At 38.7% G+C, this 16,599-nt stretch overlaps 2 protein-coding genes across 2 annotated transcripts in view; one reads left to right on the top strand and one right to left on the bottom strand.

Annotated features, from left to right (window-relative positions):
* Nucleotides 1-6,294, top strand: part of LOC131679032 (alpha-N-acetylgalactosaminidase) — a 207,763-nt gene extending 201,469 nt beyond the window's left edge. The window contains exons 6-7 of the mRNA XM_058959555.1: nucleotides 4,878-5,042; nucleotides 5,114-6,294. Of these exons, the coding sequence (XP_058815538.1) occupies nucleotides 4,878-5,042; nucleotides 5,114-5,272 (324 nt within the window). The 3' untranslated portion in view covers nucleotides 5,273-6,294. The remainder of the gene's footprint in view (nucleotides 1-4,877; nucleotides 5,043-5,113) is intronic.
* The window catches only part of LOC131679033 (6-phosphofructo-2-kinase/fructose-2,6-bisphosphatase 1-like), a 298,237-nt gene that overhangs the window by 264,163 nt on the left and 17,475 nt on the right, over nucleotides 1-16,599 (bottom strand). The gene's annotated exons all lie outside the window — the stretch shown is intronic.

Raw genomic sequence — 16,599 nt, 5'->3', positions numbered from 1 at the left:
GAAGTAGTTTAGAGTACATTGTGTACACTGTATTTTTATCGCTGTCAGTTTTTCAAAAAATGAAAAAAATGGCGTCACCCGAAAAGCAACGTCACGAATTGATTTGGTGCGGAAACCTGGAACATTTTCAACTCTTTCATCGGGACATCACAAAACAATTGGAAATCGTGCCGTCAACGGTGAATCGTGTTATTAAACGTTACCACCAAACTCTGAGCATTGAACGGAAGGAAAAATGCGGTCAGAGTGGATGTTCTATTAGTGATTGGGATCACAAGCGTGTAGTGAAAGCGTTTAAGCGAAATCCCAATGCTTCGTTCAGGGATGCGGCCAAAAAGTTGAACTGCATACGTACAAAGTACAGCAGGCTCCAAATCGTGACGAATGGTAAAATACGGTGGGAAAGTCACGGGCCCGGAAATTGTACACCCAGATGCTGACGAAGCCTCATGGTCTTATCATTAATGGTGAGACTTACGTCAAGGCAGACCTGCGGCGTATTCCGGGGCAACTGTTCTTCACCGCCCAGCACAAGTTTTATGTTCAAATAAATACATAATTTGGCAAGCGATCTGTTCATGTGCATTACTTTTGTACCCAAGGATAGCCACTACGGAAGCATCCCAAGGAGGTCAAATCTGAGGAAGAAATTAAGAAAAAATGGGTTTTCGTACAGAAGAAGCTGTAGCTGGATGTTGTATAGAACCTACTGAGTGGAGTTAAGCGTAAGGTGCAGGCGTACAGTTATAGTATTGATGCTGAATGAAATAAATATGCCGAAAGCTTACTAATAAGTTATATTTTATAGTCTGAAAGTTTGAAAAGGTTCCGTCCACTAGGTAATTTTCTACAGCATTTTTCCGTGATGCAATTTGATGTGGGACACTCTTTACATAATTTTTAAACTTATACTGATACCTTGCTGGTTCCAGTTTTCAACTAAAGACAACAAAGGTATCCACAGAGTCGGGTAACACACAAACACACAATTGAACAAACAGTTCTCTCTCCGTACATATTCTCACAGTTTCTCAAAGACGAAGCAATCATCACATTTGCCGTACGTGAGTTCGTTATCCTATCAAATTTCAGCTCCTGTCACAATATATCGCATACAAATTGCATGTCGCCCCTGAGTGCCGATTGGAATATCGGAGACAAATGACAACAATGCAACTGTCGCGATTTGCAATTAATTATACTGAATCATTCTACTGATGTGCGTGTGTGTTATTTGGTTAGCTATAATGGTTGGTTGGCATAAAATACATTATTCCGTGAGTATGATTTCTTCATTTAAGTGAACGGCTTTGGTTCAAGCACATGTCAAGCCTATTAGATGTGTTACCAATACAATTGTATCCAAATATTGAAAAATAAAGTAAAATAATAAACAAACATTAAGTTTTGGAACTCTGGAAACTTGCAGTCCTATAAACAGCAACCGGATGTTACCTTTGTGGCTATACCTTTTTTCACAGTACACGAAAAAACTCTTCCTCGTATGGAGTTTCTGGAAGTGCTGGAAGCTCTTTGTTCTCAAATTTCTATGCCCAGAAATTGTTTCTGTTTTCTGTCAGAGCATTCTCGAGCTGGTATATTTTTCGCCAGTAACGACATTAGCTTGCTTTATATAGAATATCACAATTTGGAGCTTATCAAACTTTTCAAGATATCTGTCACGGCTGATTATTTCTGTGAAATCATTAGATGATTACTTTTGATCGGAAAGAAAGGTCAGATATAATCCGACCGACTTCAATGTATAGGGTTTGGAACGGGAAGTTTACAGACTTCCCATGAACATCGACAAATTTGTACCTGTGTACAAAATTTCGTGCACGCGTTCAACCTCAAACAAGCTTTGTCTCGATGTGCAGGTTCGCCTCGAACATTGAACCCAAGCAAACGATGTACAAACTCTAGTTCAAACATCCGTGTACATACACTTGGAGCGTACACGAGAACAATTCGCACAAGGCAAAAAGAGTCAAGGTTAGTGATGATGAGAGTGAGAAAGATAAAACTGGTGCCACGAACCTATGTATACGCCCATGGTGTGCGTATATGGGGTTCGGTTGTGCAATCAAACATGTGCATGTGTTTTGGTTCGAAATAGCGTGTTTGAGTTCGTACACAAAATGTGGGTTTAATAAGAGTACAGAACCAGAGCAAACATTGCGTACGGTGTACGTTTGGGAAGACTGCTCTGTCTTTGCTGACGAATCTTGTTCGACAACCATTTTACTATCAGCTAGATTTTTTCAGCAGAATTAATTTATGCACGAACTTGAAATCCGGTGCAAAGCGAAGACTGAAGGAATACAAAGGAAGAGGATCGAAGTTACTGGAGATATAATAAATTGAAAGACAAGTGAGAGGATATTAAAGCAAAAATGTGGTCAGCTATCTTCACTTGATGTATGACTGATGCTACTGATTTTCTTAGCAACTGGCACGAAGAATGTGTAAAAACCTTTAACAGCTACAGATCATGAAAGCATTTCTGTTGCACTCGCTGAAGTATAAAAAGATGAGCGGATAATGTCTGAAACGTAACCGGAATATCGTAACAACAATTTAACGATATGCACCGTAATCAACAAATCCACAACTCCAAAAAACATCTAACATGGTATACAGTGTCAATATTTATGATCATCTTAAGTACTCAAATTGGACACACCTCAAAAAGAACCTACGAGAGATTTGAGTTTAATCGTAAATGTCTTATAAATGTGAATTCTCAAAAAAAATGCCTTTCAGGGATTTAAAAAAAATTAAGTTGAGATGAGACTTGGGTTTTTAAAAAACTAACTTTTAATTGTTTTCTATGTCAAATGTCTAAGAAATGCACGAAACGTTGAGATCTGGTTAAAAAAACAATCTCTTGATTTTTTTCGAAAATCTCAGTTGCGATTGAAATGATATTTTTTCTTCAAAAAGAAAAAAATGCGAGAAGACACAAAATCCGACGTTTCAAGCATTTGTAAAACATTTTGAATAAAAACAATTGAAAACTGTTTTTCCAAGCCCAAGTCATTGAGTCTGAACTCCAAAATTTTACAAGTTCCAAAAAGGCTGTATTTCAAGATGATACTAAATCTCAACATCTTGTAACAGTCTTAGATATTTAGCATTAAAAATACGAACTCGTTTCTTGAATATTCAAAGGGCCATTTTATATTGCGACCCCTTAATCATATCCTATTCCTTAATCATTCCTATTATTTAATTCGATGATCACTTTTTCCCATACATGCCATTGCTACCCTAATATACACTCCTCATAACCTTCAAACACATAACGTCGACGTCGATTTCATGAATATACAGTTCAAGATTTGCGGCTGTAATTTACATGACATGGGCGACAGCCAAACACAACGAACGTCGGTCGAATCTTTTGAAAATCGGGTTATTCGGTATTTTACAAACTCGCAACCATCGCAAATAAATGAAGGTCGTTTTTGGAAGCAGCACCAGGTCTTTCAAATTCATTTTGGATGCAGAACCTTCAAATATCACGAACTGGATACACGTAATGCTTAGCAACCGACATCGTTAAGACAAGTAGAGATAAGGAAACTGAGTGTGTGCGGATGTCCTCAAGGTGGTGTGCTGTCACCACTTCTATGGAACCTGGTTGCCGATGGTTTGTTGAGGAAAATGAATGAGCTTGGGTTTCCGACGTATGGTTTCGCCGATGATTATCATTTAATTATCACTATTGTATATGTATAACACACTTTTTGATTTGATGCAACAAGCCTTATGTGTTGTTGAGCAATGGTGTCTTCACGTTGAGCTATCAGTGAATCGAAATGAAATCTCAATGCCTTTCACTCTTTGACTCTGAAATTATTGTCACAGATCAAGTTAAGCACTCAAAACTAAATTGGTCAGCTCACATCAATTTTAGAATAAAGAGAGCTTGCATGGCCTTCGGCCAATGTAGACAGGCTTTCTGTGAATCTACACAACAATTATTAGACCAATACTGGCATACGGGTATCTTGTTTGGTGGCAGAAGAAGGTTCGAAGGACTTTTCATTTAGAAACACATAAGTGCACAATTAGGCGAAATTTCGGCGGGAAATTACATTACAGGTTCTTATGGATTCATTTTAAAATAAAAATGGCCGCGAAACTAAAGATGTACTGCCCTGATAAAGCTTCTTGTGAATAACTATTCAAACCTATCTGCGACATACGACTAGATAGAAGCGTATTTTTTTAAATGAAAAAAATAATTTTCTACCTTTAAATACAACTAGTAGTATTTTTATAAATCTTCCAGAGCTCAAGGTATTGAAGATTGCATATTTCAAAGATATATAGCTTGTTCTACAACCCATGGTTACCCGGCATCCAAACATGCGTAGCTTGCAAACTTGCGTTCGAACAAAAACTTCTCTGCCGGATGTGAGTCCGAACATGTCAAAGAATTAGCTGCATTTTTCCAAACACAATTGCAGTATTCTAGTCAGGGCACTGAATGGACATTGCAAACTAAATTATCACATGGCCACTATTCAGCGTGCTGAGTATTATTCGTATGATCTTTGTGAATCCTATTACGGAACTTCATATTATTTGATATGTAACTGATTTTTAGTTCTCCATCCATAGCTATGTAGCTATGAAACTCAAGGATGTTCTTTTGTTCCTAAACCAGTGTGGATGTTCAAGTCCTACTATTAGTAAAATAACAGGATTTGAGAAATGCTTAGTACGAAAATTTCATTCTGTTATAATTGAGTTATTGCATTCTGATCGGGTTACGATTGTACTAAAAACAAAGCAGTGTAGTGCGTCCTGAGACCACAAATATTCACAGAAGGTATTAATTTCATCAATCCCTCATCTTCTTTCAGCACAAAGGAATCGAAATCTGGTCCCGTCCGATCACACCCATCTACCAGACATTCTACTCCTACGCCGTTGCATTCGTGAACCGACGAACAGATGGAACCCCATCGGATGTAGCCGTCACCCTGCGCGAGCTTGGCCTTATCTCCCCCACCGGATACAGAGTAGAGGTAATGCATATATACATACCAAATCGATTGCCACCAGAAACGGAACAAACCCTGATTTCCGATCTTTTCAGGATCTGTACGAGGAAGTTGATTACGGAATACTGAGCCCGCAAACCAAAATCAAAGTCAAGGTGAACCCGTCAGGAGTTGTGATTCTCCGTGCCGATGTCCAGCCAGAGCGGTATTCCAAGAGACCGTACAATCCGATCTTCTACCGTTATCCCAACTGATTCAACTAGACGACTTTCAAAACCGATGCCAGACGAATGAACATTTTTTCCAAGCAACAACAACAACAACTAGTACCTAAGTCTGATTAAAGTGCGTGTGATTCCATTCTGCGTAGATTTTTGCAAAGCACCCTGACGGTACCAAGGAATTGGACAATACATAACATACATAACATAAGATTGTGTAGATAGTCAGCGATAGATAACAGATAGTCGTAGCCTATTACAAAATGTATCTAAATTGAAGCAATTGTACAAACGATTATGGCTCGTTCAGGGGCCAGCAACTCTCTACCCAGGAAGCACATATCTTAGAAACTGTACCGACATAAAATTGAGATGTGCCAGCTCCACCAAAACGCAATGAATTCCCTATGAACCGATCACTCAGCAAAGCAAAGCAAAAACGGACCAAAAACCACTAACCGTGCAGAGTAAGCCGCAGTATAAGTGATTCTAAAAATAAAGTAGTTGCGATGTATTTAATCGTATAACATGCATATATTCTAGAGTTAGAGTGTATTAGATCTTTCCACTGCCAAAGGCAAGTGATTCGTAAGGAATTCATTCAGAATGGTGATATTTATTATACAAAGCACTAAGCTGCCTTGTAACTGCATATTCCAATCAGTTTTCTCCGTGAGACCGGTGCTTGCAAAGTTATTGAAACACTAGTTAAATTTTCATTTCAACCACCAGCATTGGAAACCGTTGAGAAATATGCCGATACATAATACAAACAAGAAACTTCAAATTAATATGAATGCAATTTTTCGGAACCAACCAATCCGTAAGCTCACTGAGAAGCAGTGTTTGTGGGCGACGGAACATATTAAAGCAATCGCACTTGCTATAAAACGGATAAGACGGTGTTGTCAATTCACGGATAAGCTACCGAACTATGTTTGCCTTATATCAAACAAAACAGGCAGTGAATGAACTCATGCCCGATAATGTAATTTATTTTTATCCTAGTGCATAAGTGATATGAAATTAAATAAACTATAGAAAGAAGACGATAACATACGACCAACATTGTATAGCTGAAGAACCCAGGCAACTGGTATCCCTATCTCTACCCTAGTAACAAGTAAGGTTTTATGGTACTCTTGAAGCCTTCCTTAAAACTTAGATTGCACTTGTAGTGTGCTATAAAACTAGAAATGCTACTTGGGTACATACAGAGTTTGATAATAGGCAACATCGCTTTTCCACCGATCGATGGGGGTCAGTTTGACAACGTCAAAATCGCTTAAAATGTCATCAACAAACAATAGTAGCAATAAACAAAAGAAAACAATGAACACTTTAACTGATTCGATGTAAACTAAAGTGCTCCTCGTTCGTATTTAAAATTAATTTCGTTCATTTTGTTACAAGCAAAGTTCTTATGTTGGCTACGAAAATATGACGTCACGTCACCCTCTTGGAAGAACCCTAATAACAATTGAGGGTTTGTGGTAGTTGTATAGCCCCCTGGTACTTGAGAATCGCCCTTTTGCCCTTTGCTTGAAGATCCGCTTATCGAACGACTGGAAATTTTCTTAAAATTTTCTCATGCAGTACCCAAAAGACTTCATGCTGTTTTTTCCGAAGAAAATGGATAATTTTTTTTCTCCGAATTCTAATAAAATACTACTCTGGACTCTGACGGAATCCTCAGAATTTTGATGGAAATATTCTCCGGAGTCTGATAAAACCATGCTCAGAAATCCGATAGAAAGAAATTCTTCTTAGGATTCTGATGGAATCCATAGATTTTTGATGAAAACATTCTCCAGATTCTGTTGAATTAGAATTCCGATGGTAGCCGTTTTACTCATCGATTGGTTTACTCGAAATTCTGAAGGAAACCTCAGTTATTTAAGGTGGCATGATTAGAATTTTGACGGAAATAAACTGAGGATTCTATCGAAATTCTAGGGATTTTGATGAGCTCCAGAGTGTGATACTCAGAATTTTGATCGAATCTTCAGGATTTTGAATAAATTATTTCGAATGAAGCTTTGTCCAAGATTCCGATGAAACACGGCAAACAATTTCGAGAAATTCTACTAAGAACTCTGACAACATCTCGCACGATATTTTGGGGTAATCCATTTCAGGGTCCAGACGTTATCTTGCTCAGAATTCTGCTAGAATCTTGCCCAGGACGGAATTGTAACCAGATTTCCAGATCAGAACTCCTTTAGATTCTGATGAAATCCAGTTCAGAATTCCGATCAAAATATTCACAGAACTCTAACGGTGTCTTGCTCATTTTTGGTGATCCTGTAGAGTATCCAGATGGTGTCTTGCTCAGGATTCTGATGAAATTCTTCTCAGTTTTTTAACAATGTCCGGATCAGTATTTTGACTGAAAATTCTTAAGGATTCGGATAAAATCCATTTCAAAATTCTGACTGAACACTTCTCCTTTCCAGGATTTTTTTTACATCTTCTGGATTTTGATATTTTGCTCAAGATTCTAATGAAATACGGAAAAAGATTCCAACGAAAATCCTCTTATAATTCGAAAGGTGTCCTCATTACATCGAAGATAAAATACTTTCTAAAATACACATAGAATCCTTTTCAGAATTCTGGTGGGATTATTCTTACATTTCTGATTACATAGCACTAAGTTATTATATTGTGTCAGAATTCACAACATGATGTTCAGCAGATTCTTTGAGATTCTTTAGCAAATGGTTGTAAAACATCGCAATTATTATCAAGATCACTGAGAAAAAGTTTATTAGAATTTTCTTTAGCTCGTGAGAAGTATTTCAACAGAACCCTAAAAAGGATTCTTAGGGGACACTAAGAATCCCATCAGTACAAGAGGATACATACGATTTAGAAACTAGTTATTTTCAATTATGAGAAGTTTTTCGGCTAATCAGTCATAAATTAGACAGCGAAAACAACAATATTGCTTTTACTTACTGGAAGTAAAAGCAACATTGTTGTTTCCGCAGTCTAATTTATGACTGATTAGCCGAAAAACTCCTCATAATGGAAGCTCGACAGTCAAGAAGACATTCATAGTTATTTTCAATTTTTTATTCATTAATTGTTTAAATTCTGAAAGAAGGACGAATCTTGCAGCATCAAAAATCAATCCCGTACTGATCCATGATGTATAAAATATAAGTTGATCTTTTGTTTCACCCATCTCTATCCAAAAGACTTGCAGCATGAATGGAAATAATGCTTATACTGTTACGATTTCTAGCGTTCGTTTGTTTTCGCGCTTGTACCCGATCAGAAGGACATAACTGATTTATAACACCTTTGTTATTTATTTCAAAAATATTTTGAAACAGAACCTGTTATAAATGCGGCTGGTTCGATGTTAAAATAACAAAAAATAAAACAAAAACCTGGCTAATGATTACAAAATTGTAACAAAATTTGATATGATTTTATCAAAGTTAAAACTAAATGAGATATATTTTTTTTTCAAAAGTTTATACGTCCTCTGTGAGCCCGATCAGAAAGAAATAAAATTATTACATACTGTGTTACTTTGTTATGATAACAAGTTGTATAATAACTCTGGTCTCGTTAGTTGGTAAAATAACACAAACCATAACAGAAATTCTTCTCGTAGGTCAAAAATATGACAACCTGTGATAGTCTTCTATCAGAATTATAACAAATTTTGTTAGGTTCTCCCACGGCCAATATAGCTTGTATTACCTATTGTATAGTATCAACAAATTTAGCGTGCAGTTCTAAAAATAGAATAGAAAAGAAAAATATAGTATACATTAAGGCGTTTTCGTTTGGCAGCAAAAAGCTTCATGTAACAAAAGCTTTTTATAGTTTGGTCAAATGATTGCATACATGCTGGCTGATTGTTAATTCGAATATATGACACGCTGATGGATTATAGCCATTTGAACCTGGGCATTCTGAGTTTTATGTGGATGTTTACTGCATGAACCAACGACGTTGCTTTCGACTGATGTTTAATGTTAGCATAATATTCCTCGCATCCGTCAAGGGCAAAACGATTATAGATGCATCTTGTTTCCAGAACTCACACATTGAACTTTGCCAAATCCTAAGGACTGTTTGTTTTCCTTATGCCATACGCTTTGTTTTCATGCAGTTTTACTCACTACTACAGCTGTCTATATAACGATAGACTGAATAGCTTTATAGTATCTTTGCAGATTAGGAAAGTGGGGCTATTTTTAGATTCTGAATAGTGCACATCGGCGCTTCTCTTGTACGTTAACATGTTTTACACGATTTCTAGTAATAATGTCGATGCGATATGGTAACATTGAGCGGATAATTTACGTACATTATTTAACGGAGAATACGACAAATGTTATTTATGATTCCGAAAGAAACAAATACCAAAGTTTCGAGGTTTGCTTTTTGAAATTTCAAGAGGTTTTGTTATTAGCACTTTCAATATGGGGAAGATTAAGCAAACCAGTACAATTATCTCAACCTAATAAATACCTATAAATCTTTTACGGTAGTGCAATCTATCAACTACAATTATTATAACAGATAAACAGAAAATTTGAGAAATTGTTGAGGAAAAAAAGTTGAATAACGACGCTTGAAAAGAGACTTCAGCGTATTAGTAAATAGACGGTCATTTGTGTAATGTAACAATCATTCCCAGTTGATTGATTGATTTGTTTATTGGGGCTTTAACCAAATGGTCATTTACCTGGTTTACAGTGTACCGTTAGCGTTCAAAGATAACTGTAAAAGAACATATGTATAACTTATTATAACATCATCGTTATATGCGTACGTTAAATCATATTAGCAGTCCAATGATATCACCAGAAGATATAAACTTGATATATGTTTGCTTGCCTTGCTGATTGGGATATCACAAAGATAACACAGTGAGTAATAAATATCAACATGAGATATAAATTTGATAGCTTTCTGTTATGTCGTTCTGATCGGGATAGCGATCGTTTGCCGAATTGTGTTTTAGTTTTCGTCTGCTTGACTCTATTAAGCTGCAACGACATTTATCTTTCATTTTCGATTATAGATACCATGGATTATGGGGTAGCTGACCAAAACTCGGTATGAATAAAACCCTCTTGAGTTACTTGAAGCAGTATATGAAGCTCTTGGAGTACTGCCAAAACTATTCCGAGAGCATTGACCACCTTATCCGTTTCGGGTATTCTAGGTAGAGTGGCTAAAATTTTACATCCCCTAAAACAAACCTATTTTTTGGGTACGCAAGATGAAGAGACTTTATGTCTGCTGGAGAAAAAAACCGTTCCAGTGTGGGATCAAGGATCATTCGAACCATGGACTGTGTTTCTTAGCGTTGGATGCATAAATTGCCTGAATCGAAGAACACGGTCAGGAGCAGATTTAAAAATAATCGAAGCTCTTTTTTGCCGGCTGAAAATGAACCTGGTGCGACTCGCGGTGAATAAAAAAAAATATTCATTCAAATATCCATGTTATTCATTCAGTTGAATATCGTACAAAATATTCATTTCACTAATTATCCAAGAAAATGTTTTCAAATGCCGGTAAAGCGTATGAAACAACAATTATCGTCGCTTACATTATGCCAGGGCCTACTTTGATGTGTTTGATTCGTTGCTGCACGGTCGCTTCGTGTTATAATCGGAGACGAATGAAAATATGCATGGATGAATGGGTGGTTTGTTCGTTTGACGTTTTCAGCTGCGTCACTGAATATTGAAAATGAATGCGCCTGAATATGATAAATTTTCATTCAATGAATTTGAATATTTTTAACTCTGGTCAGGAGCATAAACCCGAAGACGCCCAAGCAGTTCCACACTGCCGATTTCTGCACGAAGAATTTGCTCCAAAGACAGCTCATCGGATCATCAAAATCACGAGCAGTCTTTTTTTTTTGAGAGTTGTCCTACTGGAGCTGTAGAGCTAGGTTCTCGGAAGGGCTCCCCGTCAGAATCACATACTACAATTTGCAGACGAGACAGGCAATGTCGCCCAATAAAACACTGTATTAGGCCAATTGTAGCGGGCCGTGATTCTGAATGTGATATTCATTGTACGGTTCAGGTATGTGCGGACTTAGGGACTCGCGATCGCATGTATCATCGCGAAGGGTTCGAGCATTTGTACGTTAACGTGTTCGATCGCGTGTGCGTTTGTATGTCGCGTGTGCTAACGTGTATGTAACCTCGCGTATATAAAATCTATTTTATAACCGTGTGCATTTCGCATATTCGCGTGTGTTCTTTGGATAATCGTGCGCGGACCGTGAATCTAATACTTTATATTTGGTGTACGGCTCAGATGCTAAATGAAAGTGAGATCTTCTATATCACGAGTTCCCGGCGATGTCGCCGTAGAGCGTGTGGTCTAGTGGATATGAGCTTCATTTTTTTGATTGGTCCAACTGAATGTATGGACCTAAATTACTAGAATAAAGGCTAAAGATTTCCGGAAGTGACCGATTCATGATCGCGCGCGTTTGCGGATTCGCGTTCGTAACTTCGTAAGTACTAAAACGTTCACATAATTACCGGAGTGTTATCAAGTTTGCGCGATAGCGGGCATAGGTGTGCGTAGATGATCGCGAAGGGCTTAAGCGTTCGTATGTTGACGTGTTTGTCGCGTGTGCTCGCGTGTATGTGACTTCGCGTGTATAAATTCGATTTTGAAACCCTGCGGCCATTCATATATTCGCGGACCGTCATTCTGATATTTAGTTTGGTGTACGGATCACATTCTGACAGGGAGTGAGTTATCCCATATCACTAGAGTTCCCGGTCATGTCACCATGGAACGTTTTGTCTAGTGGATATGGGAGTAATTTTTTTTTAATTCTTCAATTTTATTTTTTATTTTTTTTTAAATTAACATGGACCTAGACTGTTGGTACCGAAGATAGAGACTTCCGGACGATTCCGATTCATGATGGCGCGAACGCGGGAGTTTGTAGATTAACGCTTGAGATCGCGTTGGTAAGTTTATGAGCGCTGAGACGTTAACCTTATCACCGGGGTATAATCATGCTTGCGAGTTGGTGGGCGTAGGTTGTCTAGAAAATCGCGAGGGGTTCTAACGTTTGTACGCTAACGTGATTTTCTAACATATTTGCGTGTGTTGTGTGTTCTTGAATGGTCGCGCGAACCGTGAGTCTGATATTAAATTTTCGGTGTGCGGCCAGAATTCTGGCAGAGAGTGGGATCCCTTATATCGATACGCTTCCCGGTTATGTCGCCATGAGACGTGCCGCCGAATAGGTATGAGCGTATTTGCCCAATTGGTCCAGCTGAAGGCATGGACCCAGGCTTCTGGGATCAAGGGTAGACCTCCGGACGTGACCGATTCGCGCGAGAGAATTTTTGTAGGTTCCCGCTTGAGACCGCGTTTGAAAATGTGTGAGTGTTAAGATGTTGGCTATCACCATCTTTGCTGACCCAGCTGAAGGCGAGAGTAGAATGGCAGTATAGGATTCGAAAAGAAGAGATAAAAGACAATATATGAGAGACGCAATAGATAAAACAGGTACAAGATACAGCTAAAGTTATGATCATAACATGAAAGACATACATTAGTACTTCAAACACTACTAATACTTGAATACCCAACCACCACACATAGCACATCCTTTCTCAATTATCTATTTGTTACTAGTTGATTGTTGTTTATGAGCGGGTGAATAGAAGAAAACAGAACAGGAAAAAGGCTCCTATCAGCCCTTCCGGCCTCCTCGATACACCACTATCGAGGCGTATTGTAATCAACATCTTGAAGCGGGCTTCTTATATAAATAAAATCTTGCGTCATAATGATCGGTGGATTATTAACATAAGAACTAATTAACCTCTAGTAGTAGCACTTGGTGCAAATAGAAACCAAAAAGAGCGAAGGGTTCTTATATTTAGATAATTCTATTTAGTCTATTGTGGCCTGATGATGTTTACAATACCGTCAATCCTCCTGCGAGAGGGATAAAGAAATAGATATTAATAGATAATAGAATAGATAAGATAATAGATAACACAGAAATAGATATTACATGCATCTAAACTACTTTTAGGTGTTTGGTGATGTGGTTCACGTGGATTGGATTTCTTCAAAAACTACGTGTTTCAGTTTATTAAGTTGATCTAGTTGAGCATTAACTAGTGGCTGAACAGTATGTTTAAGAGAAGGTTCCATCCATAAGAGATTGTCATCTCTGTTTCTGAAAACAGCGAATCCGATTCGTTATAAACGAGTGTTACTCGCCATCTTCACGAGCCAGAGCGACAGAGCGATTTAAGAGATAAAAACACCCACCTTCAGTCTGATCATCTCTTATAGATGACAGTCCATCGATCCGAATCGAATGACTCGATCACTATGCTCAAGATCAAATGAGTCCCCGAACAACCGAACCAGCATGTTCCCCCATTTGAAAGTAGAAACATCCATATCAGCCGCCCGCCAAAACACTCGATCGAATGATTATTAGTCATGAGATTCAGAGATCAATGAACCAGCACTCGCTCGGATCTCCCACTCTTATCGACCAAGCAAGAGTACGCGCACATTAGGCTCATCACCCAAGCCCAGGGATCAAAATCACGAGCAGTTTTCAAAATAAAACCTAGTTGTCGGCTAGCTTTGTCGACTATGGCGGAATAATACACCTTGAATGTCAATTTTGCGTTCAGGAATACTCCAAGGTTCTTCAACTGATCGACGCGATTGAGTCGCTCCCGTTGAATAGTGTAAATTACCGGCCAATAAATTACGGTGAAATAAATCAGCATTTCGAGACGCTACAATTGAGGAGGTTGCAGCTGCACCAGCAAGCCAAACGATCCAGGAACTCTTGAAGATACCTGCAATAAGCTTCACGCTGCATGACAAGAAAAAAAATCAAACCATCAGCGTAAATGAGCAAACCACCGTTGGCCAGGAGAATTGCAACATGGTTAATAGTGTGAATGGTGTGAACAACAGAGGACCCAAATTGCTTCCTTGAAGCAAGTCGGATGGCGGAGAAAACCCGACAGATTCTATCTAACCAATTACATTTAGTTGTCTGCCACCTAAGCATGATCTGAGCCATTTGCACATTTTCACTGCGATTCCCAGATGTTGAAGTTTTGTTAAAAAGAATTGTATGATTTACGGTGTCAAATGCAGCTTTTATATCCGTTTAAACGTTTGTGATGCAAGCGATATAAATCTCGCAAAAGTTACTGTTCATCGATCGTTTAGAATAGAATCCGTGTTGGCAAGGACTGATATAGTTCCTGCATGTACTGAACAATATCTTATTTACGATGACTTCGAGACACTTTGAACCAGTTATCAGTGACGTAACTCCACGGTAATAAGAAATGTCAGTTTCATCGCCCTTTTTATATACAGGCAGCATATATAATGGTTTCCATACAGAAGGAAATTGTTTAAGTTTTTTTAATTTTTTTTTTGGAGGGTTGTCCTACTGGAGCTGTAGAGCTAGGTTCTCGGAAGGGCTCCCCGTCAGAATCACATACTACAATTTGCAGACGAGACAGGCAATGTCGCCCATTAAAACACTGCATTAGGCCAATTGTAGCGGGCCGTGATTCTGAATGTGATATTCATTGTACGGTTCAGGTATGTGCGGGCGTAGGGACTCGCGATCGCGTGTATCATCGCGAAGAGCTCGAGCATTTGTAGTTAACGTGTTCGATCGCGTGTGCGTTTGTATGTCGCGTGTGCTAACGTGTATGTAACTTCGCGTGTATAAATTCTATTTTATAACCGTGTGCCTATCGCATATTCGCGTGTGTTCTTGGATAATCGCGCGCGGACAGTGAGTCTAATACTTTATTTTTTGGTGTACTGCTAAGATGCTAAAATAGTGTGAGATCTTCTATATCACTAGAGTGCCCGGTGATGTCGCCATGGAACGTGTTGTCTAGTGGACATGTGCATTATTTTTTTTTGGTCCAACTGATTGTATGGACCTAAGTTATTAGGACAGAGAGTAATGGTATCTGGACGTAACCGATTCATAAGCGCGCGAAAACGGACGTTTGTAGGTTCGTGCTTGAGACAGCGTTTGAAACTTCGCGAGTGCTAAAACGTTCTCCTTATTACCGGGGTGTTATTAAGTTTGCACGATCGCGAACGTAGGTGTGCGTTGTTAATCGCGAAGGGCTTAAGCGTTCGTACGTTAACGTGTTTGTCACGTGTGCTCGCGTTCATGTGACATCGCGTGGACAAGACTGGATTTTGTAACCGTGTGGCATTTCCTATACACGCGTGCGTTCTTGGATAGTCACGAGGACCTTCATTCTGATAGTTAGTTTTTGGTGTACAATTCACATTCTGACAGGGAGTATTTAAGTTACCCCATACCACTAGAGTCCTCGGTCATGTCGCCATGTAACGTGGTGTCCAGTGGATATGAGAGCTTTCTTTTTTTAATTGATCCAATTGAAGGGATGGACCTAGTCTGCTGATATCAAGGATAGAAACATCCGGAAGTGACCGATTCATGATCGTGCGAGTGCGGGAGTTTTTAGGTTCACGCTTAAGACCGCGTTTGAAAATTTATAGGAGCTGAGACTTTCACTTTATCACTGGGATGCCATCATGTTTACTAGATCGCGGATGTAGATGCCGGGGATGATCGCGAAGGGCTCAAGCATTTGTATATTAACGTGTTTGTCACGTGTATGTGACTTCGCGTGTATAACTTCGATTTTATAATGACGGATTGTGTATTTTTGTTTGATTGCGCGCGGACCGTGAATCTGAAGCTTAATTTTTAGTGTATGGTACAGATGGTAGTCCGTTTCCCCATATCACTTGAGTTCCAGGTCATGTCACCATGGAACGTGTTGTTTAGTGAATATGAGCGTCACTTTTTTGATTGGTTCAACTGAAGGCATTAGTCCAGACTGGTAAAACTTTCGGACGTGACCGTTTCATGATCGCGCGAGTGGTGGGTTAATGTTTGAGACCGCGTTTGGAAGTTTAAAGATGCCACGTTTACTTGACTACCGGGGTGTTTTCATGTAGGCGAAATCGCGGGCGTAAGTATATGTGGATTATTTCAATTGCATGGTCGCGTTTGTGGCCAGGTTTGTGTTATCGCGAAGGCCACGAGAGTTTGTACCTATATGAGTATAGATAGCGTATAGTAGAGATATACTAATAAAAGGAATCATAACATGCCGAATAAAGAAAAAAGATGCAAAGAGCTTGACTAGAAGTGTATAAATTGAACAATACTATTTTGGTATACATAAATAATGGAAAAGCAAACTAATAGATGTACAAAAGAAACAGACTAAGGAAGTAGAATAGAAAAACACATGTAACATGCAATCAAACTCGTCTAAATGCAG

This window comes from Topomyia yanbarensis, chromosome 2, assembly GCF_030247195.1.
Source record: "Topomyia yanbarensis strain Yona2022 chromosome 2, ASM3024719v1, whole genome shotgun sequence".
NCBI classification, from domain to species: Eukaryota; Metazoa; Arthropoda; class Insecta; order Diptera; family Culicidae; genus Topomyia; species Topomyia yanbarensis.
The sequence above is the reverse complement of the archived record's forward strand: the minus strand, read 5'-3'. Positions and strand labels throughout refer to the sequence as shown.